Source organism: Rhinopithecus bieti, unplaced genomic scaffold, assembly GCF_001698545.2.
Source record: "Rhinopithecus bieti isolate Rb0 unplaced genomic scaffold, ASM169854v2 scaffold_20101, whole genome shotgun sequence".
Taxonomy (NCBI): domain Eukaryota; kingdom Metazoa; phylum Chordata; class Mammalia; order Primates; family Cercopithecidae; genus Rhinopithecus; species Rhinopithecus bieti.
This window is the reverse complement of record NW_016810242.1, coordinates 2,948,719-2,972,712: the sequence shown is the minus strand read 5'-3', so window position 1 is coordinate 2,972,712 and position 23,994 is coordinate 2,948,719. Positions and strand designations below refer to the sequence as shown.

The following is a 23,994-nucleotide window of genomic DNA, read 5'->3' as shown; positions in this document are numbered from 1 at the left end:
AGAGAAAAATTTTCTTTTTCGTTTTTTTTTTTTTTTTTTTTTTTTTTTGAGGCGGAGTCTCGCTCTGTCGCCCGGGCTGGAGTGCAGTGTCGCCCGGGCTGGAGTGCAGTGACCGGGTCTCAGCTCACTGCAAGCTCCACCTCCCGGATTTAGGCCATTCTCCTGCCTCAGCCTCCCGAGTAACTGGGACTACAGGCGCCCGTCATGTCGCCCGGCTAGTTTTGTATTTTAGTAGAGACGGGGTTTCACCGTGTTAGCCAGGATGGTCTCAATCTCCTGACCTCGTGATCCGCCCGTCTCGGCCTCCCAAAGTGCTGGGATTACAGGCTTGAGCCACCGCGCCCGGCATCTTCTTAGTTTCTTATGTCAGACTTGAAGGTAGCAAAGAAAGCACTGATATTCACAGGTAAGACACTGACTAAAATGAGTTCCTAGTACTTTATCAATCATTTAGATAAATGGTTTACAACCCTAGCTGCATATTAGAATCATCTGGGACCTTTAAAAAAATACAGAAGACTGGGCTCTCATCTAGAAATTTTGATTTAACTGGTCTGAGGTGGAGTCTAAGCATCAGTATATTTTTTGAAGTTCCTTAGGTGATTTTTATGTATGGCCAGAGTTGAAAACCCCTAGTTCGGACAATGGACACTTATTAGTCTTTATTAAATAGTGGACGTGAAGTTTTCTGTCTCTTTGTTTAACTTAAAACACTTACATAGGATCTTATAGAGGATTCAAAACAGAAACCAATAGCAATTGAATCTGATCATTTCGATACTTAAGACACATTTCTTTTTACACAGGACTTTAGTCTCTATCTTATTTCCCAGGGCTTTACTTTCTTCTAAAAACTATGTAAAGGTTTGGTTTTTTGACAATGTTTTGTTTCTAGTATATTTATTTGATTGGGAATGCTTAGGTGTCACAGTGACAAGAGCACAAGGAGAGTTACACAGGAATACTCAGCTACTGCCTTAGTTCAATTATGCTTTCTGGTTGTCTTGGCATAATTTTTGGTGACTGAATTCTTTCAGAGCCAAGCTCAAAGCAAACACAAATGAAGCAGCTGCAACTGTATTATGTTATACTTACATGAAAGGCCAACTTGGACTACTGTGTTATGAAAATCAGAACACTAAGCCTAGCACCTGGCCCAGAACACAAGCAGCTCCCCCTTAGCCAAAGCCAAACTGATGGTATCATATAAGTAGAAGTGATTTAAAAAATCATAAATATCAATAGTCACTTTATAAATAGAGTATAAAGAAAGAAGCCTGTTCCAAAATATCAGGCACTGTGAAACAAATATACACAATTACAAGACATAATCATTTTCTCTTTCCGAATTAAACTTAAGTATGTACCTGGATAACTTTTCATTATGTATTCAATTGTTCCTCATCATCCCAGTAATTTCATTTAAATGAAAGTCTAGCACGATGTTAAAGAAAAAATGAAAAATGATCTTTCAAAGAGGAGAAAATGTCACATGACTAAAGCTGTTTTTGAAGAACAGTCAAAACTCACATGTGCAAAACATTGTGAATTTATACATATGTATAACACCTGAAAGGTTCCAAGAAATAGCCACAGAAACAAATCATTAAATAATAAAGAATTTTATGTAGTTTCAGTTACCAATGTAAGTAGACAAACTATACACTATATAACTAAAACACCATAGTTCTGAATTTCAAATATTAATTAAAATATCTCTTTAAGGAAAAAAATCTATCCATTCTGCCAGGTATACTCTTATCCCACACGATCTCTTATTAAATGTTTATTAAATATAATTAAATATTTAATATTCCATTTGACTAGAGACATTATCAGTAATACCAAGAGAATATATGTGAGATAAACTCATTCGATTCTGGTCTTTGATAATTCATGCATATTTTATCTATTCAACAATTATTTGTTGAATGTTTGCTCTGTGGGAGGTACTGTGTTAGGCACTGGGGTGGTTATGAAGATGACTGGAACAGCTATCTGTTATTTAATGAGGAACAGAGACCTACAAACAAATAATTGCAACTGGAATTAGGGTATGTGTGAAGAAATATGGGATGAGAATGAAGGAAAGAAGAAACTCTCTTGTAGATCGGGGTCCTCAACCCCAGGGCCACGGACCAGTACTGGTCTGTGGCCTGTTAAGAACTGGGTGGCACAGCAGGAGATGAGCAGCAGGTGAGTGAGTAAAACATCATCTGTATTTACAGCTGCTCCCCATCACTTGCAGCCTGAGCTCTGCCTCCTGTCAGATCAGCGGTGGCATTAGATTCTCATAGGAGCGCATACCCTATTGTGAACTGTGCATGCGAGGGATCTAGGTTGTGTGTTCCTGATGAGAATTTACTGCCTAAGGATCTGTCACTGTCTACCATCACCCCCAGATGGGACCATCTAGTTGCAGAAAAACAAACTCAGGGTTCCCACTGATTCTACGTTAAGGTGAGTTGTATAATTATTTCATTATATATTACAACCTAATCATAACAGAAATAAAGTGCACAATAAAGGTAATGTATTTGAATCATCCCCAAACCATCCCCCACAATCCAACCCTGGTCCGTGGAAAAACTCTTCCACGAAACTGGTCCCTGGTGCCAGAAAGGTTGGGGACCACTGCTGTAGATCACTACTTTTTCTTACGGCTATGATAGATAAGAGTAAAAATACATTTAAATATTGCTGAAAACCAAGACATTGCGTTAACTTATAGGTTCAGTAGCCATATAAATTTCCTCTTCTTCCCTCATTTTGAATGTTATTATACATGAATACCCTGCTGTACCAGTTGCCTATTTTAAGTTTTTAAAAGTATAAATTTTTGTGAATGAGGAAGACTTACAAAGGTTTTTTGGGGTTCCCTGCTTTGAGCTCACTGTTATGGTTATTCTTCTTTCTGCCTTACTTGGCATCAACCAGCAGGATATGAGTGATCTTTACCCACTGGCTTCTCCTTGATCTCCTTAAGGCTAAATATTATTCTAGAAAAATCAGTAGTATCAACTGAAAGGCCAGGGGTGAGTGCTGGGCTGGCCTTCTATTGAATGATAGTCCCTTACCTATCACCCTGAGTTGGAATAGTGACAGCAAGAGGAAAAAAGACTCACTTAGGAGAAAAGTCAAGTAATTTACCCATATTTCACAGTATTCATGCCACTTTGTTTAGCTTTAGAGCCAAAGACAAATATTCCAATAAACACATCTTTAATGTTTCAGCAGCAAGTATAATTTAGTTAAGTTTGATGAACAAACTCAATCACAGTCTTGCCCCCACCTAACTTTCCGGCCTTCTCACCTGCCATTTTTGCCCACATACTTTTCAATTCTTGTCTCACTGAATTCTTTCTATAATCCCTGGAAGCACCAGTCATCCCATGATTGTGTGTCTATCAAAAAAGCCATTCCCGCAGCCTGGAGTACTTTCTTCCCCTGTCAATTATTTTTTTTCAGCCTTTGAAACTCTGCTCAAATGCTGCTCCTTGTCAAAGCCTTAACTTACACATTGGGTTGCTAATAACTTGTGTTACCATGCTCACCTACCTCTTTATGAATCTGGTCATTTTTCTATCTCGTGCTATTAGGCTATATATAGGGTCTCAGAATGGAAAACTTTGTTGTACCAAGCACAGTATTCCAAGAAGGTATCAATTGATGAATCGCCAATACTTTGCCCAAAGTAAGCATTCAGTAAGTGTGTCATTGTAAATAATTTCATTTAGGACTTGTTAAAATCTATTTTATCTGCTCTCAGTAAGTCTGAAAATGGAGCTCGGAAGAATAAGGTCCTTTCTGAGGGTCCATTACTATAATTTTGGGGTCCAATTGATGAGTGGTAAACCTACTGCTCACCATAGTAATGACATCTGAATCCTGGAGCCACTGGTACTTGTGGTAAAATACTGGTTCTGTCTCTTCATCAAGTTAACACAGAAACGATCTGAGATATTGTATAAACAACTCTAAGTTAAATATCTCAAAGTCTGACTCCTTTTTGTACTGCTTTCCCAAATTCAGACAGTACACTGTGATATTAATTATAAATGTATTGTGTGTTGACCTGAAAATTAGATATTCTTCTAATTAGTAATAAATATTTAAGTGATGTAAATCACACTACTATTGGTATTACATGAAAATTTAAAAAAATACAATGTATTTCTACAGATATCCAAGTACTGCAGTGCCTCATTTAGCCAGCATATTTTGATTTCTCTTTAAAAAAAACATATAAATTATTTATCTAGCATGATCAAGGAATGAGGTACTTCACAAACCACTTTTCTGGATAACAAGTTTTATAAACATCACATATCTTCAACATTTTAAATATTCTCAATGGATACATGTCATATAACACAGTTCCGCTTTTTAAAAAAAATAGCAAAATAAATATAATCTCACTTTTTCTTGATGACTCAGGATCATTATTATCAATGTCAATTTCTGCACTATAGACTACCCTGGAACACAGTAATATCCTTAAGGTCTAATTTAAATGTAAGGCTGTTTGCCTTTATCCTAAGTGAATTTGGATTGTTTTTATGATTCTCTGCTTTTCATTTTCTCTGCCTCGTCCTTTTACTTACTGACATTTCTTTGTTGTTGTTGTAATCAGTGTGTTCTAAAGGTTATTTTTCAGAAAACTCTTTAGATGAGGTCCTGTGAATGGTTACATTCTCCTAGAGAGTTAAGTGCATGGGTGCATGGGCTTTGTGACTGTCATTTCCTAGTCAGAGGCCCTTTTCTTCCCTCATTATTTCTAAATCTACAACATGGTTGAGATTGCCAGAAGAGTAAGTGGTTTGTAAGTAATGTTAGCTTTCATATATGTTTATCATTATGTTTATAATTTTCACTCAAGAATTATTAGTCATATTATTAAGATACATCTTAAATTAGTCATCAACTTAAATAAAAATTATGGTTCCTAATTAATTCAGATTTTCAAAGCCTGGCCATCAACTTTAGACTCAATATAGGATATGCTTTGATGTTACCATATTGCAGAGGGATATTCATCCTGTTATCAACTTTTTCAAAAAAATTTAACAGTCACCATTCCATTCTAGCATGACGGTGTGAAAACTTCAAATTCTAACTCAATCCTTTTCACCGAACTTTGCATACTGATAGTCAGTTTCACTCTATTCTTTCTGCATCATCAAAAAACAAGAGGAGGAGGTGAAAATAAATGTTTTCTTCATTCATGAGAAAAATAAAATAAAAAATAGGTAGCTATGTTTATGAAACAAAAAATTTAGTAAGAAGACACTAAATCTGAATATTAAAATTCCTGTCATAATATGTATGAAATCAATTAACCTCCAATACTTGCTTGGAATTTTGAAATGAGAAACATTTGAAAATTGAAAAAAGGTGTCACAGTAACTGCTATCATCATAAAACTCTTCAAGGTCCTGAGAACAACAAGCGGAAAAATCTGGCTCTCAGGGTTAACACGAATAATAAAATACACCATTTTGCGTTAACTTATGAATGAAATGACCAATTTAATGTCAACACAAAAACTCATTCCACTTAACAACGTCAGTCCCCGCAACTTTTAAAAAAAGTATTAGAATTAAACCACCATGACCTATTACCCAAATTAATGTTGGCTGAATTAAGAGAAATCTTTTTTATTCCACATAGAAAAGTCTATTTCTACCTTATACTGATTTTCATTGTGCCTAGAATAATGACCAATCTCATGAAGCAATTCTTTTCAAGTATAAAAATAATTAATTTTAATAAAATGATATGATTAGGAAATAAATATATTTCTTATCCAAGAAAATAGGTGATTTAAAATATTGGTTACTCACAGTTATATCAAAAAAGTCCAAAATAGGTCTGTAACTGATAGTCAGCTGACCTGATCACATATGACCCTTCCATCTCAGTACTTTTTTTTCTTTAAAGAGATGGGGTCTTGTTTTGTGGCCCAGGCTTGAGTGCAGTGGCACAATTATGGCTCACTGCAGTCTTGACCTCTTAGGCACAAGCAATCCTCCCACCTTGGCCTCCCCTGGGACCACAAGCACACACTACTATGCCCAGCTAATTTTTTTTTTTTCTTCATTTTTTATAGAGACAGGGTCTCACTATGTTGCCTAGGCTGGTCTTGAACTCCTGGCCTCAAGCAATCCTCCCACCTCAGCCTCCCAAGATGCTAGGATTACAGTGTGAACCACTGAGCCCAGCCTCTTTTGTATTTAATGCTGATTCTCAATACTGCCTGGTCAATTTAAGTAGTTACTTTCTTTCAAGGTATTTCTTAAGCACTTCCATGGTCATCCAAAAGATAGCTGAAGCAAAGCGCAGACCAAGTCTTAGGATTAGAATTCACAATTGTCTAATTCTTTGTGAATTTAGTCTGCAACTTTATGAGTCTCAGCACTCTCTGCTTATGCTCCATCTTTGAAAAATAAAAAAAATTACATCCCACTCCTAAAAAAACCCTCCCACCAGCTTATTTACAGCATTGTGATAGGTTTTTGCTAGCAACTTGATAAAAAGATGTCTGCAAGGATTTAAACTCTACAGTTGAGAGGAAGTTGAACTTAATGTAGTTATATATTTTGTGAGTACTCCGTGAGTAAAAATAATATTCCCTAAAACCTAATAAATATTATACTGAAAATAGTGGACGGCCGGGCATGGTGGCTGAAGCCTGGAATCCCAACACTTTGGGAAGCCGAGGCGGGTGGATCACTTGAGGTTAGGAGTTTGAGACCAGCCTGGCCAATGTGGTAAAACCCTGCCTCTACTGAAAATACAAAAATTAACTGGGCATGATGGCATGCGCCTGTAATCCCAGCTACTCTGGAGGCTGAGGCAGGAGAATCGCTTGAACTTGGCAGGTGGAGGTTGCAGTGAGTGTTATTGTGCCACAGCACTTCATCCTGGGTGACAGATTGAGACTCAGTCTCAAAAAAAAAAAAAAAAAAAAGAAAGAAAGAAAGAAAGAAAGAAAGTAGTTGATATTAACCACAGTTAATTTATACAAGTTGATGAGTCTGTCCTTTAATCACAGAATTATAAAGAAATTCTTGAAGAGAAAAATGTTTGGATTCCTTAGTAGCTGTCTTTAACTCTAAGAAGAAAGGAGAAAAGTAAAATATTCTTATAAAGAAGATAAACACTTACTGGTACTTTGAAGGGTGAGGTATTTGCAGTGTCCATGGAGTTGGGTTTCTCTGATGTACTGGTCCCTGAGATACTGCGTCTACGAGGGGACCTTTCTGCTGGTACCTCTGGAAGAAAGGAGAAAGGCTGAAACATCATTAAGAACCCCAAATTTAGGATATTCCACTAAACTGTAAAGTTATTGGTTTTTCACAACAAACCAGCATGCTTTAAAGGTACATTACATTCTATCTCACATAATTTGTCTATCTTTGAGGTGCTTAAACTATCAAGACACTAGAGAGACTTGGTCACAGTTAAGAATCTGCTTTAGTGTGACAGACTATATTTTCATCTGAGCACATATAAAAATAATTTCCTCTGAGCTATGTTTAATATCTTTAAGTTCACTTAGTAGTTGCATCTCACAGTATATAAATCTACTTCTCTATGTGTTAGCAATGTAGGAGTTAATAGAATAAAATGAAAATTCTAATATTCTTGTGAACAAAATATAGTCTAATGTTGCATATGATTTGATGGTGTTTGCACAAAGGTCAAAGTTAGTTCTGTGCAGATAAGATGATTCACTAGACTGCAACAAAAGGGCCATGAGAAGACTGAAAGCTGCTGCCAAGATAAAATAACATATATGCCTATGCAGATATAAAAATAGATCAGCTTCTCCTTGTTCTGGCAATATGACCTTACTAAGATCTTACTCTGGAATCCTAAATCTGTTCAAACTGACCTAACAAGCTGAGAATTTTGCAGATAATGTGATCTTCTCCCATTTAATTACTATATACTGTATTAAGGCTACATTTTTAAGATTTTTTCATAGAGTGATATATATATATACATGTGTATATATATATACATACACATGCACACATAGATGATAGATATATAGGTATTATACCTTTATCACAACTGCTTCCCATCGCCACTTCAACTGACAGACATAAAGGAATCCAGCTTCTCAGATAACATTAGATAATCTCAACATGGACAAGGAAAAAAAAAGCCACATCCTAAAAAAAGTATTCTGTGTTATCTTCCAGATCTTAGAAAATAAGGAGTAAATTGTAACTCCGGAGACTGACATTTTGATTCCTGCTGTTCTCCCTTTAAAAGATAGATGCAGTTTAAACTTCCATTTCTGGCCTCCTGGCCCCTGGGATCCGTGCTACTTCCACTTAAGAGAGAGCGTTTTTTCTCTCGCTCCCTCTCTGTGTCTTGCTCTTCCCCCTCCCTCTCCACAGCTTGCAGAGAGAGCAAGCAAGAAAGAAACACACAGGACTGCAGCTACTCAATCAATCGTTCTGACTGCACATCCTCATTAGTTACTTTTGGGCTATTAACAGACGCCCAACCACTGCCTTCCCTCAGTTACTGAAAATTTCACTGTATTACACTAATCTGCAGCAAGAAAAAACATTTACTGAAATGTATATTCAGCTAGTGCCAAAAGGACACCATTTTACACAGACCCAGTAATGCACACAAATCAATTCTTCCTATGAAAATTTACTATCTTTGCATGCTGGACACTGATTTTCTTTTCCATGACTAAACATACCTTCTCTATGACATCTTGACTGGTAAGGCATAAGCCAAATTGGAACATTCCTAAAGATTCAGATGCTGACAACATAGCATCTTATATGCTTGCAGTACAAGAGAGTTCCATACTACTACTGTATTTGAAAATTAAGACCAGTAACTCTAAGTCCCTTAACTTCTCTCTAACCATCGCTAGTTAAATGAGCCTTAATGTACAAAGCCGTTTTCAGAATTAGGCAAACATGACTTCTAATGCACATCTCTGAAAAATGGCAGCATAATTAGCTCAGATTCATGGGAATGGCACAAAGCACTGAATTTAAGTAAATCAGCTTGTTGGAGCACATTGAACAGAAAGACTTCCAGACTTCAGGAATATGACTTTACAGAGTAATGATCTAAGTTAGATGACTCTACGTGGCTAGGGGCAAGGCAGGCAGGGAATGAGGCTGGTGAAGGTAGAAAAAAAATCTCACCTTTCCTCTAATTACCTATAAAGGTAACCTCATATCAAATTAGAAGATACTGGAGATTTAATATTACAATCTAGTATGTTTTAATTTCTGAATAATTGACAGAGAAACCAAACTGGAAGAAAAATAAGTTTTATTAGCTGGGATAAAATGATCTAGTAAACCATTTCCTTAATTTGCAAAGTTCTGACTAAGGAAAAAAACTGAAATTAATTTCTTCACTTTCTTCCAAACATCCAATTTTAGCTTTCAGACATACAAACTCATTAAATGAATATGTTTCAAAGCTTTTAACTATTTGAAATTATATTGACTAAAATTAGTGGCCACATTTCAAACTCCAATAAATATGGTATTGTTATACTTCTGTTTTTTTCTCTTTTTTTTTTTGAGGATGGAGCTCTTCTGCCTCTGCTCGCCCAGGCTGGGGCAGTGCGTGGGGCCAGCATCTCAGCTCATTGCAAGCTCCGCCTCCCGGGCGTCCACGGCATTTCCCTGGCCCTCAGCTCCGAGTAGCTGGGACTACAGGCCACCCCGCCACCTTCGCTCCGGGGCTAAGATTTTTGTATTTTTTTTAGTAGAGACGGGGGGTTTCACCGTGTAGCCAGGATGGTCTTGATCCCTGACCTCGTGATCCGCCCGTCTCGGGGGCCTCCAAAGTGCTGGCGGGTATTACAGGCTTGAGCCACTTGAGCCACCGCGCCCGGCCTTATTTTTTTCTCTTTTTAAATTCTTTTTCTATATCATGAGAAAAAAATACAATGCTGATGCAGCTTATAGGATGCATTATTGGGTCCAGAAAGAAGATATTAAATCATTCCTGAAGTTTGAACAATTTCCACTAAAGAGGGGAAAGAAAAGAAATAAGGTAAGCTAAATCACCTAACGAAAAGAAGTTTACAGTCGCTTTCTCAACCCCCACAATAATACCACGCATCTGCTCGTGTAGAATAGGCCATTGGAGAATCCCAGTTCTTTAGTTCTCAGAAGATTCATAACTACTTCAAAGCATACAGAAAAATAAATACCCCAAGTACCAATGTCCACTTAGAAGCAAGGTAGCAGCATTAGCAAGAGCAGAAGGAGCAACCTGCTGGATTAGTCACAGGATGGACTGCATATTAAACTTGTGCCTTTAACTTTAAATCTGTAAGCAGAAAGGAAAGTTGCTACTGTGCTCTAAGAGCTGCATTTCTGCTCAGTTTGAAGGAAAATCTATACTAGTTCCAGTAGACCAAAATTAGACAGCTGTATCCTCTACCCCCACTCATGCTACATACTATTGCATTATTTTCACCTGCTGTAAAATTAATATTCTTTTCATAGTGACAATATTTAATTACAGTCATTTTAAAATATGCTCATTCTCTAAGACTGATGAGACAAGAGGGATACAATATTGTTTCAGATAAAGGCCTGAAACTGCCTCACTTTCTCATCTCTAAAATAATATTTTCATCTTCAGATTGAAAGGCAAAAGAGTTATAAAAGCCTAGTTAAGTTTTAAATTTATCTCTTCATTTCCTTTGCCATTGGATATGACCTCAGATGATGTGACGACTTATAATGATGAGAGATAACCTCCAATAGAGCCGCATATAGAATGATGTATTGAACAAAGAGAACATCTGGATGTTTTTCTTAGCAGCTCTACCAACGATATGTACGATTCTGTGTAAGCCATTTCACCTTTTCTGTTCTGGTCTTCACCATTTAATACACTGGGTTATCCACACCAAACAGAGATAAAGACAAGATTAATGAGTTTACATGCTTTGATGCAAAGTTAGCTTTCTGGAAGGAAGAATCCTTTAAAATCCAAAATAGAGTAGTATCATTTCCTCAACATACACATTTTCCCCTATGTCAATGCGCTTTCTTTGGAAAGTGTGGCAAAGAAATTGAAAATTGGATAATTATAGGGGCAAATGTACTTTTGGTGGAGGATATTCCTGTTCAACAAACAGAAGGCAATACACTGCCTTTGGTTCACTTACCAGGGAACAAATGCCAAAAATTCCTATCATGTATTTTGGAGGACACTAAGGAGTAAGTTAGAAGGTGACAAGTGTTTTGGAGGAAATAAAAAGTAGTCAGGGAGATGAAGAAGTAGAGTAATTTTAAATAGGTAGTTGCATTGCAAAGGTGAGGTGTAAGTCAATACTTCAGGAGGTAAGAAGTCAGCCTTGCAGGTTTAACAGGGAAGAAGACTACAGGTAGAGGGAGGCTAGTACAAAGCTTCTAAGGTAAAGTGCAGCAAAGAGGCCAATGGGATTGATGCCAGTGAGTGGGAACAAATAGTAGGAGATAAAGTCTCAGAGGAACTGGGGCAGACGTGTTCAGATAATACTGGCCAATATAAGGACAGTGACAGAAGAAAATGTATATGCTAAGGAAATGACATTATAATACTATTATATTTTAGATTTAAAGAACCCCTTTCTTCCAAAAAGCTAATTTTGCACCAAAACACATAAACTCATTAATCTTCTTTTGTAAGGTCTTTTTTTTAACTCTAAAAGAAAAACCACTTGCTCAGACATGCGTCACCAAAAGGTACTAATCATATTGAAAGTCCATAGATATACACTTACTGGTATTTCTTAACTCTTTTATTTGTCTTTCTTTTTTTTGAGACAGTCACCCAGGCTGGAGTGCAGTGGTATGATCTGGGCTCACTACAACCTCCACCTCTGGGATTCAAGTGATCCTCCCACCTCAGTCTCCTGAGTAGCTGGGACTGTAAGTGTGTGCTACCATGCCCGTTTCTAGAGAGGTTCTTTCATCATCTTACCCAGGCTAGTCTCTAACTCCTGGGCTCAAATGATCCACCCGCCTTGGCCTCCCAAAGGGTGAGGGTTACAGGCTTGAGACCACTGCACCAGGCCAATTTTCTTTTCAGGATTTTGAATAATGAATGTGATTCAGAGTCAATCTGGAATATTATTATGTTTGGAAAGAGAGTAAAGCGAAATGTTTATCATATTAACTGAGGATTAGGTTCCAAAAGCCTCTGAAAATATCTTAAATGAGAAAGGTATCTGCTATACAATGTCATTACTGTATGGTCAAATATCTATAGGCATCAATTACATTAATTACATTTACTTTTTGTTCAATCTTGTTTAACCGAAGTTCATATGCCATACAATATTTGCATATACTTAACTAATACAAATAACATAAATTTCTTATAATGTCTACCATTTTTAGAATTAGTTACCATAGTGTAAAAAACAGGTAAAGATAATAATTCATTTTTTTTCTTTTAAAAGAAAGTGTTATACTATAAAAGCTATTTAAGCACCTCTTTGTGAATAATTTGTCTAGGGAAAATATTTTTATTATAATTTTAGCTCGTATTGAGTTTGTGTGTGTGTGTGTGTTTTCTTTTTAGACATGGACTCAGTCGCCCAAGCTGGAGTGGAATGGTGCAATCTCAGCTCATTGCAGCCTGTACCTCCCATGCTCAAACGATCCTCCCACTTCAGCCTCCTGACTAGCTGGGACCACAGGTGGGCACCACCACACCCAGCTAATTTTAGCTCATGTTGAGAATTTATGTGCTAAGTACTGCATCTAGTATCTACCTTACTTAATCTTTACTTAGCCCCTGAGATAGTAACAATTATTACTCTCTATGAGGATGGAGGCAAAATTTAAAGGGGAATAAAATAAGTTCAGATAATTCAGCAGGAAAGGTAAATAAAATGTAGAAATACATTTATAGCTTTAATTTGGTGAACAATTACGTAAGAAACTAAAATAGCATAGTAAAATTCTCAAGTTATAATAGAACAGAAAAATATTACATGTCACAGATGCAGTTTCTTTGGCATATATAGGATGTCTAAGCACTTCACATTAATGGCAACCCAAAACAATTCCTAGTAATTTTTTGCACAGAATTATAAAACATGAATAAATGTGAATACTTTTCAATTATAATTATTCACATGCCTCTTTAATATTTTGGTATTTGTAGGTAGCAAACAAATTTCTAATGTTTTCTCATAAAGCAAATTCTTCAGTTTACTTCAAAAGCCTTTTTAAAAATCAACATTTCAACAAAACATGATAAAACACTGAATACAAACCAAACTGTGTTTATGTACCCATTCAAGTCACTGAAATTTTGGCATATATAGTGTTACTGTGAATGAGGCCACTTCACTATAATCTATTTTCCCTTGCATTGTGTAAATAATGACAACATTAAATAGGATGTGGTAAGTCGGTGGCTCAAGTTATTAATGAACGAGATAAGCAAATAACTTTTCTCTCCATGCTGTGAATTCTGAATTAGGAGCATTCTTCTTCCATAGGACACACAGAAGACATTTAAGAAACAGAAGAGGAAGGATGAAATAGGAGGAGGAAACAGGTTTGTAGCTCTTCAGTAAAGAGGGGCTTTAATAACAAATGGCAAATTGTGAAACAAAAAAGGCTTTCATGAAAATGAGGTTTCATATTTTTTTGCTGGAGGACTCCTAAAGGTAATGGGAACTTAAAAGACAGAGTTAGAAAATATTATAAAGAAAAGTGACAAGAGCAAAGAGAAGAAAATCACATACTGCATTTATATGGCTGCTAACACTATAGCACCTGGGTGTTTTTATAAACTTCATCCACCATTTTCAGTAGGATACCTTCTGCTGTATCCCATTTTCACTGCCTTAAAGCCTATGCACTGTCAGCCACAAGCATTCAGCTGCTCTGAAATACAAATCCCCAGAGCCACTTTAATTCACCCAATTTGTATCACTCAGACTGCAGTACTTCACTCAAACAAGTAGTCCTTTCAAGTTTGCATGCCCCACACTTCAATATGCACAAATTGGTGCTAAGTACATAAATGTGGTAAATTCTTATAAGGTAAAGCCATCCAGTCTCCCCACCATTTCCTTGCTTCAGTAACTTTATTATTATTTTTTAAATATTTCTTCTTGTTAACATAATAGAAAAACAATTTTTTTCCCGGTCAAGGAATCTGAACACCACCCACAAATACTCCATTTCTTCAACTTAGGGCTTCACACGACAATATTGGATGAGATGGTAGAGAATACTTTCAGAGCAAACAACATTCTCAACTGAAAGGCCAAGAAAACAGCTCAGGGATGTTTGTGTGTTATCTTAAGTTTCAGATAGAAAACATATATCTAGTTCTTAGTGATGACAACTGGGCATCTTAATGATGATGATAAAAACATAACAATGACAAGTACAACACCAAACTGTCATGTTTGGTGCAAAAGTAACAGTGGCTTTTGCAACTTAAAAAATGCAAAACCACAATTACTTTTATACCAACCTTATATTATGCCTTATTATTTACTACATGTTTTATATAAGTTATCTCTTTAATCCTCAAAACAATCCTTTGGAGGTGGAACTATCAACCTTATTTTACAGATAAAGAAACAAGATGTTCTATTACTCTGCCCATGTTTGCACAGCTGGTAAAAAGGGTAGGGGCAGGATAAGAATCCATGCAGTTTGGCTTTAGAGACTGCTTTTAATTGTCATGCATTCTATCCTGTTCTCCATGTGTTTTGTACAATGGGCTGCAATGGAGAAAAAAATAAGATGAATAATCATGGAGACTCCAGTTTTCTTCATATTTTAAAAAGAATTAAGTCATACTCTTGAGGTGTTTTCTGCACACAAAACCTATAAAGAAAAACTCAATCCTTGAATGCTGATGTTGATAAAAACATTGTAGCCAAGAAACACAGAGAGGTGAGGCAAAACAATAACAAGGGACAAAAGTTTACTAACTTAATGACAAAAGTTAATGGTGAAAAAATGTGAACAAAACAGGAAACAACTTAAAAAGAATATCTAGTACTGATCCCTTGAATAAAAAAGTGACAAGAGTCTCCAAAATAAAGCACGTCTTTCAATGAGACTAATCTTCAGTATACCTATGTGGGGAGATAAGTATTTAGATAAGCTGTGTGAGATGAACAGAGATAAAAAGCATTAAGATTTTAGGTTTTGCAAAGAACAATTACTAAACAACAAAGCTTTGCTCAGCATAAAATGACTATTTTGAACATGTCAGTCCAATTATTTATAAGGTATTAATCTCACAACTTCAGTTTGGTGAGTTTTATTTTGTCATCAACTGTGGAAGATAATCTCTTCTAATCTATAGATAGGGTCTAACACCTTTAAACATTTTCTGTAACTGATTTAATAATATATACTCATTATTAATATGCTTCATATATAACTTTTTCTGTAACTGATTTAGTAATATATTCTCATTGTTAATATGCTTCATATATAATTGGGAGTATAATGATAGGTTTATTCATACCATCATTTTGGTATTCGGTGAACACTAAAAAAAAGATTTAGTCTTGATTATGCCAGAGCCTCTGTTTGGGTTTTATTTCCCAAACAAATATTAAGAGAAGACATTAAAAAGAGAAAACATACAAATATGTAAACCTGTAATATAAAGATGAAAACTTAATAATTTACCGAGAAGTAAATATGCACATGACACAGTACAAAAACAAAATCGTTTACACTCAACATCACCCATTTGTGAAGGTAATAAAAAAGAAAGGAGCCTATGATGTTTTTTACCCCCCTTTAGCCAACAAGCACTGCTAACTGTCTCTTCGAAATGGCTGTTGGCTTCATTTTGTCTTATTTCCACTACCATCCACCATCCTAATCTAGGGCTTTTTATCTTCTCATGCAGATTATGGCAGGAAGCTCCTAACTGCTCTTACTGACTCCAGTCTCTCCCTGCTTAAAGCTAGCCTACTCATCATTACCATATTAACCTCCCTAAAACATTACTTTCTGGATAAAATTTCCTTCCTAGAGATCTTTAGATAGTCAGACATTAGAAAAAAATCACCTGGCCCTACTTTGCATATTTAGTCCTTTCTGCCAACAATTTTTAACAATTTGTCTCAGTCAGATGATCTCTAATCTCAAACTGGCCACATTCATTCTCCCATGTCTACCTTTGCTAATGGTTTTCACTTACATATCTGCCAACTCTTAGATGACCTTCAGTATCAACTTCGATTTATCTACTTCCACAAAACCAGGCCTAATTACTCACATTTCTTTGATTTCCAATTAATACATTTATATAAGTTTAAATTATTTGATTATATGTTTTCTAGTTGTGGGTACCAAACTAAACTATACTCCTGACTAATAGTGATACTAGTGTTTCATAAAGGAGGTCTTATGTCGTTGCAAGATTGGAATCATCTTGTGATCGTGTCTAAATTTTTAAACAAATTTTAACAGGTAGAATTCTCTCTGTTTTAAGTATTTTTCTCACAATGTTTTTATAAAACCATTTGCACCCATTCTTGCTTGTCTGCAGGGAGTATTAAGATAGAATAAAAGATAATAAACAATGGTAAATACATTTTAACAATTAAAAAATAGGTAAGTGGCCCGGCGCGGTGGCTCACGGCTGTAATTTCAGCACTTTGGGAGGCTGAGGTGGGCGGATCACGAGGTCAGGAGATCAAGACCATCCTGGCTAACACGGTGAAACCCCGTCTCTACTAAAAACACAAAAATTAGCCAGGCGTGATAGCGGGCACCTGCAGTCCCAGCTATTCGGGAGGCTGAGGCAGGAGATTGGCATGAACCTGGGAGGCAGAGCTTGCAGTTAGTCGAGATCGCGCCACTGCACTCCAGCCTGGGCGACAGAGCGAGACTCCGTCTCAAAAAAAAAAAAAAAAAAAAATACTTGGTCCGGACACCTTCCCCTACCCCTACTCAACAGACACATGTGCTTACAATCATGACTCTATTAGGTAAAGCTATATGGAACTGCCTTTTTTTGGTAGATTAAAATGGTAAAATACCAGCAATTTCATATGGTTCAATTTAATACACAATAAATTAATACATTTTCTAGTTACCTCTAACTCACACATGGAATTAAATTCTACCATCTGGTTGAGTTTAAGACCACTCTCCTTTATGTATATTAAATTGATATTTTTTCTTCTAATTTTTTTCTTTTCATTTTGATCTTTCTATTGGTGACATGGCTATCACAGAAAAATTGAGATTATGATAAATAAGCCTTATGGGAAATTAGGTTTAAAAGTTTTGAGGATTTTCCTTCTATGCATCATTCTATTTTAAAAGGTCACAAATTGGCTGTGCACGGTGACTCATGCCTGTAATTCCAGCACTTTGGGAGGCTGAGGTGGGTGCATCACTTGAGTTCAGGAGTTCGAGACCAGACTGGGCAACCTGGTGAGAAACCCCATCTTTACAAAAAATACAAAAAATAGCTCGGCGTGGCGGCGTGCGCCTGCACCTGTAGTCCCAGCTACTAGGGGTAGGGGACGCTGAGGCTGGGGGGCAGGGCGCTGAAGTGGAAGAGGCAGGCTTGAATGACAGAGTGAGACCCTGTCTCAAATCAAGTCACAAATTTCCAAATTTTATTGAGAAGCACACTTAAACATAATTACATTTAAGTCTTCATATTCATTTTCTTTAGATATCTGTTCAGCTTAATTTCCTTTAGTTTTAAATTATATATCCCCAAAAGGAAAATTTTGCAAGAACATCTTCTGTTCTACACTTTTCTGTTCTAAGGAAATCCCCTAAACAAAGGATGTAAGACTTAAAACTTTAAGGGAACCATGTCCACCTGTGAGACTCAATATGGATTCAATAGCCATACTGAGGTGTTTTTTTGTTTTTAAAATTAGATACCCGAATGCTAATTTATTCACTTGCTATGAAAAACTGAATTATTACTGATTGGAAATACTAATGCAAGTGTGCTTTGACATTAATTATTTTTCTGAAGTCAAGCTGTACGAGAAATTAAAACATAAACAGTGGTAATTTTAAACTACTGATTCCATTTCTCTCTCTCTTCCTTCCTTCCTTTCCTTCCCTCACTTCCCTCCTCACCCTCCCCTCCCTCCCTCCCTTCCTCTCTCTCTCTCTCTCTCTCACTTCTCTCTCTCTCTCTCTTTCGAGACAGGGTCTTGCTCTGTCACTCCAGCTGGAGAGTAAAGTGGCAGGATCACAGCTCACTGCCTCAAACTTCTGGTCTCAAGTGATCCTCCCAACTCAGCCTCCCCATAGCTGGGATTACAGGTCTGTTCCACTGTGTCTAGCCTCTATTTCTTTAATGGAGGTCGCAGGCCTAATTGTATTTTTTTATTGCTTCTACAATTTTAAGTTACATTTTTCTTAAAATGTCCACTTGTCTAAATTTCCAAATATATTACCAATAAGATTTTTTTATTTTTATTTTTTCAATTCTCTAATGATCTATAATTATACGCTTTTTCATGTCAACATTGTTTATATTTTCTCTTTTAGCAAATCTTGTCAGTTTCATCTGTTTTCATTAGGCTTTTTAAAGGAACAACTCTTGGCTTTATTGATTCTGTTTATTTCTATTTTCCATTTCATCATTATCTACTCTTATTTTCATTTTCTTTCTTAAACTTTCTTTGGGTTTATTAGTTTTCTAACTTGTTGAGTTAAATGCTTAGCTCATTAATTTGTAGCCTTTGCCCTTTTCAATGTAAAAGACTATACATTTCGTTTAAGAACTATTTTAGTAATATTCCACAAGTTTTCATATACACTATTTTCAGTATTGCTTAGTATTTTATAATTTCCATTATGTTTTCTTTTTTGACTAACAAGTTATTTACAAGTAACTTTAAAACATTCCAAAATAAAGGTTTTAATGTAAATTTTTGTTACTAATTTCTAACTTAGTTAAACTGTTATTAGAGAATGCAATTTGTATAACTTTGAAATTTGTTGAGATTTGTTTTATGACCTAGTCTATTGCCAGTTTTTATAAAGATTCTGTATGTGCTTGAGAAGACTAATTGTTGGAGTCAGGATTCTATATATGTCCATTTAATCAAGCTTACTGCGTTTTTGAATATTCTCTATATCCTTACTAATTCTTATAGATAAAGGACTGTAGAATTATTCATTTCTTTTTATATATCTGCCCATTTTGCCATATAAAATTTGAGGTTTTGTTATTGGGTACATGTAAGATTGTTATGTCTTCCTAGTGATTTTTATATTTTATCATTTTTAGGGACCTCCTTTATTCCAGTAACTTTTTTGATAGTCTTATTCTATTTCACTGGCTACACCAGCTTTCTTTTCCCAAGCCTTTACTTTTAACTTTCCTAGGTCCCTGTGTTTTAGATCTCTCTCTCATTCATAGCATTAAAAAAATCCAGTCTGACAATATTTATCTTTTAACATTTTCATATATAATTGATGATATAATTGGATTTTATTTTTACCATCTTACTGTATTTTCTATTTATTTTTTCCCATTTTTTCCCGATTTTCTTTTTTTAAAATCAGGTTAATCAGGTTAAAAGATTCCATTTTCTTCTGTATTGCTTTTGAAAATATACACTCTATTTTTTATTCTTTTAGTAGTTGTCCTTAACATTTTAACACGTATACTTAAAGCCTAAAGTTAATCACGATTTCTATCCTTCTCTTGAATAATTCAACAATCTTAAAATACTTCAGTTCCAATTACCCACTTCCTATCTCTGACATATTAATGTTGTCCACTGTTTCAGTTTTACCTTATCAGGACTGTGATTATGAATTCTCAGGATGTTTTCCCCCTCCCACCTCACCTACCAGTCCAGGTTAAGATAAATAAGATTTATCTATACTTGTCAATGAGATTTTTTTCTAACTTCCAATTTCACTGAAGGTGTAACTCACTCAGAGGCCCAGTGCTATGGGGAAGAATGACATAGGCCTTTCAGTTCTAATTCTTCACTTTGTTAGACCCTTGGCCCATCTCCTATATTATAGCCATTAAAACTTAACTCTAAAATTCTAAAATTGGTAAATGCCCCGAGGAGAGTTTACTGTCTAGATTTTGAGGTTTTTTTTTTTTTTTTTTTTTTTTTTCTCCTCTCCCTGGGGACTTCCTTTCCTTCCTGAGAGGTCAGCCATTTAGTTAAAAGTGTTTGTTACCTTAATGTGACATTTCTAATTGTCTCTATATTACTTTTGAGGGTATCTAGTCTGGCATGTTACCAGAAATTAGAGTTTCAATTTTTGAATATGTTTCTCCCTTGATGTTAGGTGTAATTCTGGGAATCAGATAATAGTTGCCAATGCCAAATAATTAACTATAGTCAACAGAATCATTTAGAAACTTAAAATGTTTAGGATTTGTCAAAATTACATTATTCTTTCATAGAACTATTCTATCACATAAATTCACTTAATGAAGTAAAATGAAATCATTTAAATTCTATTTAGAAAAGGCAAAGTGGAAAAAAGTATACACTGAGTATTTTCCTTCTTATTCTAGAATTTGGAAAACACAATCATTATCCACTGAATAATAATTTCAAATGCTATCAAAGTACCTGAAAAGGTTATGAGAGTAGAGAATAGTAGTAGAATAAGAGGGGAAAACAGCTGGATCTGACAGAATAATTTCAATAATTTTGAAAAGGCCTGAGTCTCAAATTTTTGGGTATCTGGATAGCATTCATTCATTCAAAAAGTATCTATTAAGAACCTATTCGGTGCTATTCTGGAAGATGCCAAAATATTAAGAGAAGATCCTTCTCATCTGGCAGTAGCAGGGAAGCATTTGATGGGCACACAAATAACAACTCTGCAATTTGATGGGTACACAAATAGCTAACTCTGCAAGACTGGGTGTGATAAATGGCAGAAGATTAATACAGTAGCTGTTATCTCCCCATCTCCCTACATTCCATTGCTAAATCTCGGCATGCATATTTGGTTCCTGTATGAGTTTTTCCTTTCTCCCTTCAAAAAGTTAATCCTATGCCTTTAATTCTACTCTCACCTCCAAACCCATAAAATATTTTGTTTTCTTAGTCTTTATCCCTGTAGGTTCAAGATCTTGCTCTCTCCTCCACTTAAAAATATGTACGAGTCTCCTCAATTTAGTTTTTAAAAGAGTACATGCTTCTGTCAGTCACAGATTTCTTCAGGCAAAAGGCTTAACCTGGTTTCCACTATCTCACCTCCTACTGTCATTCTCAGTATTATAAAATCTGACTTCTCCCTCTTCAAGTTTACTCAAATAGCATTAACACTTTCACAGGTTATCAATAGTCTCTTACATTATCAAGCCCAGTGGTTTTTTTTCTGACTTCTCTTTGGCTTTTGTAGCCACTGACACTACTGACCACATTGCTAACCTTTTCTACCTTAGCACCTGTGATATCACACCATCCTGGCTTTCCTCCCACATTTACGGTCATTTGCTCTGTGTCTCCTCTTTTTCTCCACCCACCCCCAAATGTTGATATTCTTCAAGTTTCAGCTGCTGCCCTCTCTTTTTTCTTGACAAGCTCTTGATAGTAGATGACCTACAGATGCTCAGAATATCAACTATCTTTCTTCTCTAGATGAACAGCTCCCACCTGCGACTTAATTTCCAATTACCAGACCTATTTTTTCTGTCTAGATGTGGATTAGTTTTCTAAAACTCAAAATATCTCAACAGAACTCATCTTACTAAAAATTTGGCTCCCTTTCTCAACTTATTTCTGTTAATAGTACCACTATTCTTCCAAGTTCAAAAATTATCTTTGATTCATTTTGTTCCCCATTCCTCTGCACAAACATTCATTTGCACAAGGAGTATTCCAGGTGCTGAAAAGAGAGGATTAAGCCCTCCTTGTGAAGACATTCAGAGTCTGGTTTTAATACACAAACCAACAATTATAATACACAGGGATAAAAAAGTAGAGGCACTTATTTCATACTTGTACTATTGCAAACTGATTTAACTGCTTCTAGCCTCTTTCCCTTTAGTGTCACTTTCAGATTATCTTTCTAAAAAAATATTTTGATCATATCTTCCTCTTGCTCAAGGATCTTTCATTCTTCTTTATGGCTTTCAGGATAAAACTGTCACTTATTAGCCTGTCTCATTAGTCCTACATAGTGAGCTTCCAAACACCCTTCAAATGTTATCTCTTATTCCTTCTTTACACGAATTCTGCATTCTTTTTGAGACAGTTTGCTCACTGGACATGAAATTATTTAATATTCTTCATGATACTGCTTTCATACAGAAAACCCCGCCATTTCCATAAAAATCTTTTAGGATTCAGATTAAATCCTATCTCTGTAAGGTAATTTTCAATGTTTTAAACGTCCTTTCTTCAAACTCCCAAAGCAATTTTACCTGGATAAATAATTTCACAATTAGGAACTGCCTTATTTTTATTTTCTCCATTGTTGTCTGAATTAACATTTAATTTTTCTCATTTAACTTGTGCATAGTTCATGTTTTCTCCTCAGCCAAACTCTATGCCTCTCACAAGCAGCTGTTTCCTACACTTCTCTGTATCCAGCCACAGCATCTAGCAGTGTCTAGAACATTGTATTTGTTTATAAGAAAGTTTTGAAACAAGGGCAGAGTTTTAAAAAGCTGAATTTAGAAAGATGAGTTTGAACACTGCTGACAGAAGAAACAAGGTAGGAAAGGGCAATATTTGTTCCAAGATAGGAAGGAAATCAATTTGGTTGGAAGGGAGGCTTGGAGATTTTCTCCTCTAAAATGAATAGAATGTCAGGTGTGAAAGGCCAAATTAAGTTTCACACTAAGGTGTTTTAAATTTATCTGACAGGTGATGAAGAAACCACGGAAAGTTTTTGAACAGCTTAATAACAGTGCATAGTTGTATGAAGTTTCATCAAACTAGCAGTGAGCTACGTTATTGTGAAGGCCTGAATATCAGTTAGGTGGTTACTATACAGAAGTAAGTAGTAGATCCTAACCAGCACAAAGTACTTTTCTTGCATCCCTGGTTCTGGAGGGAAATCTGCCTTAAAATTCCTTAGGCAAAGAAAGCATAATTTGAAAGGTACCAAAAGACACAGTGTCTCTTGGTTCTACTCATCCTAGATTCACCATAAAGTTGATTTAGTTTTCTTGTTTTTCTCTTGGCATCTTCATTGGGAAAAGCATATTGTCATTAATGGTAATTACATTAGCAAATAACTCAACACAAGGGTTTTACTTAATCCTCGAACTACCACAAGTTACATCTCAGATAGTTTTGATCCTCATTCCTGCGGAGGAGCTCAGTAAAATTCCTGTTTATCCAGAGATGGAGGTGTTTGCTGCCTATGGTCAGGAGAGAGCTTCAATCCTAAAAATAAGATTTGCTGACTTTCACAGCTTAGCACTGCCACAGCAGAACATGGGATACATTGCTATCTATTCACTCAGCAACTAAACTTATTATAGTCCTTGAGCAGAATCAGGACTCTCACTTACCTATGTTTTTATCTATAATCTGAAGGTTCCATTAGGTGGATAATTGGGAATTGACTACCCAGAAGTCAACATCATAATTTATGGACATTTGCATTTTTTTCTTCTACGCAAGTTCTAACATTCTTTGTCTTTATTACCTCCATTTTTCCATCTGTGGATAAACAGGAATTTACTAACTCCCCTAATCAGAGGACAGGAACAGGGATCGGTGGGGGCACTACTCATCTTTATTAACCAAATTCATTTCAGGTATAGTGGGATAATGCCCTCCCCACAAAAAAAGGATAGAAATAAATTAATCTTTAGGCTAGATAATTAGAATTCATAAAGGTATGCCAGAGCACAGAAAATATGTTTAATGATAACTCTGCCTTCCTTTCCCATGATGTAGTAGAGTCTAAGTGGTTGGTTTTACTTAGGGGTATCTGTATTTGTTTCTTCACTGATGTTTCTCTATGTGTATGTATGCGTGTGTCAGGGGAGAGGAATGGGAAGCAAGCAGAA

The 23,994-nt window shown here is 35.9% G+C and overlaps 1 protein-coding gene across 6 annotated transcripts in view; it reads right to left on the bottom strand.

Annotated features, from left to right (window-relative positions):
* The window catches only part of RASAL2 (RAS protein activator like 2), a 405,409-nt gene that overhangs the window by 89,019 nt on the left and 292,396 nt on the right, over positions 1-23,994 (bottom strand). For all 6 annotated transcript variants that reach the window (XM_017891678.1, XM_017891679.1, XM_017891680.1 and 3 more), the window contains one exon: positions 7,168-7,274. In XM_017891678.1, coding sequence (XP_017747167.1) covers positions 7,168-7,274 — 107 coding nt within the window. The remainder of the gene's footprint in view (positions 1-7,167; positions 7,275-23,994) is intronic.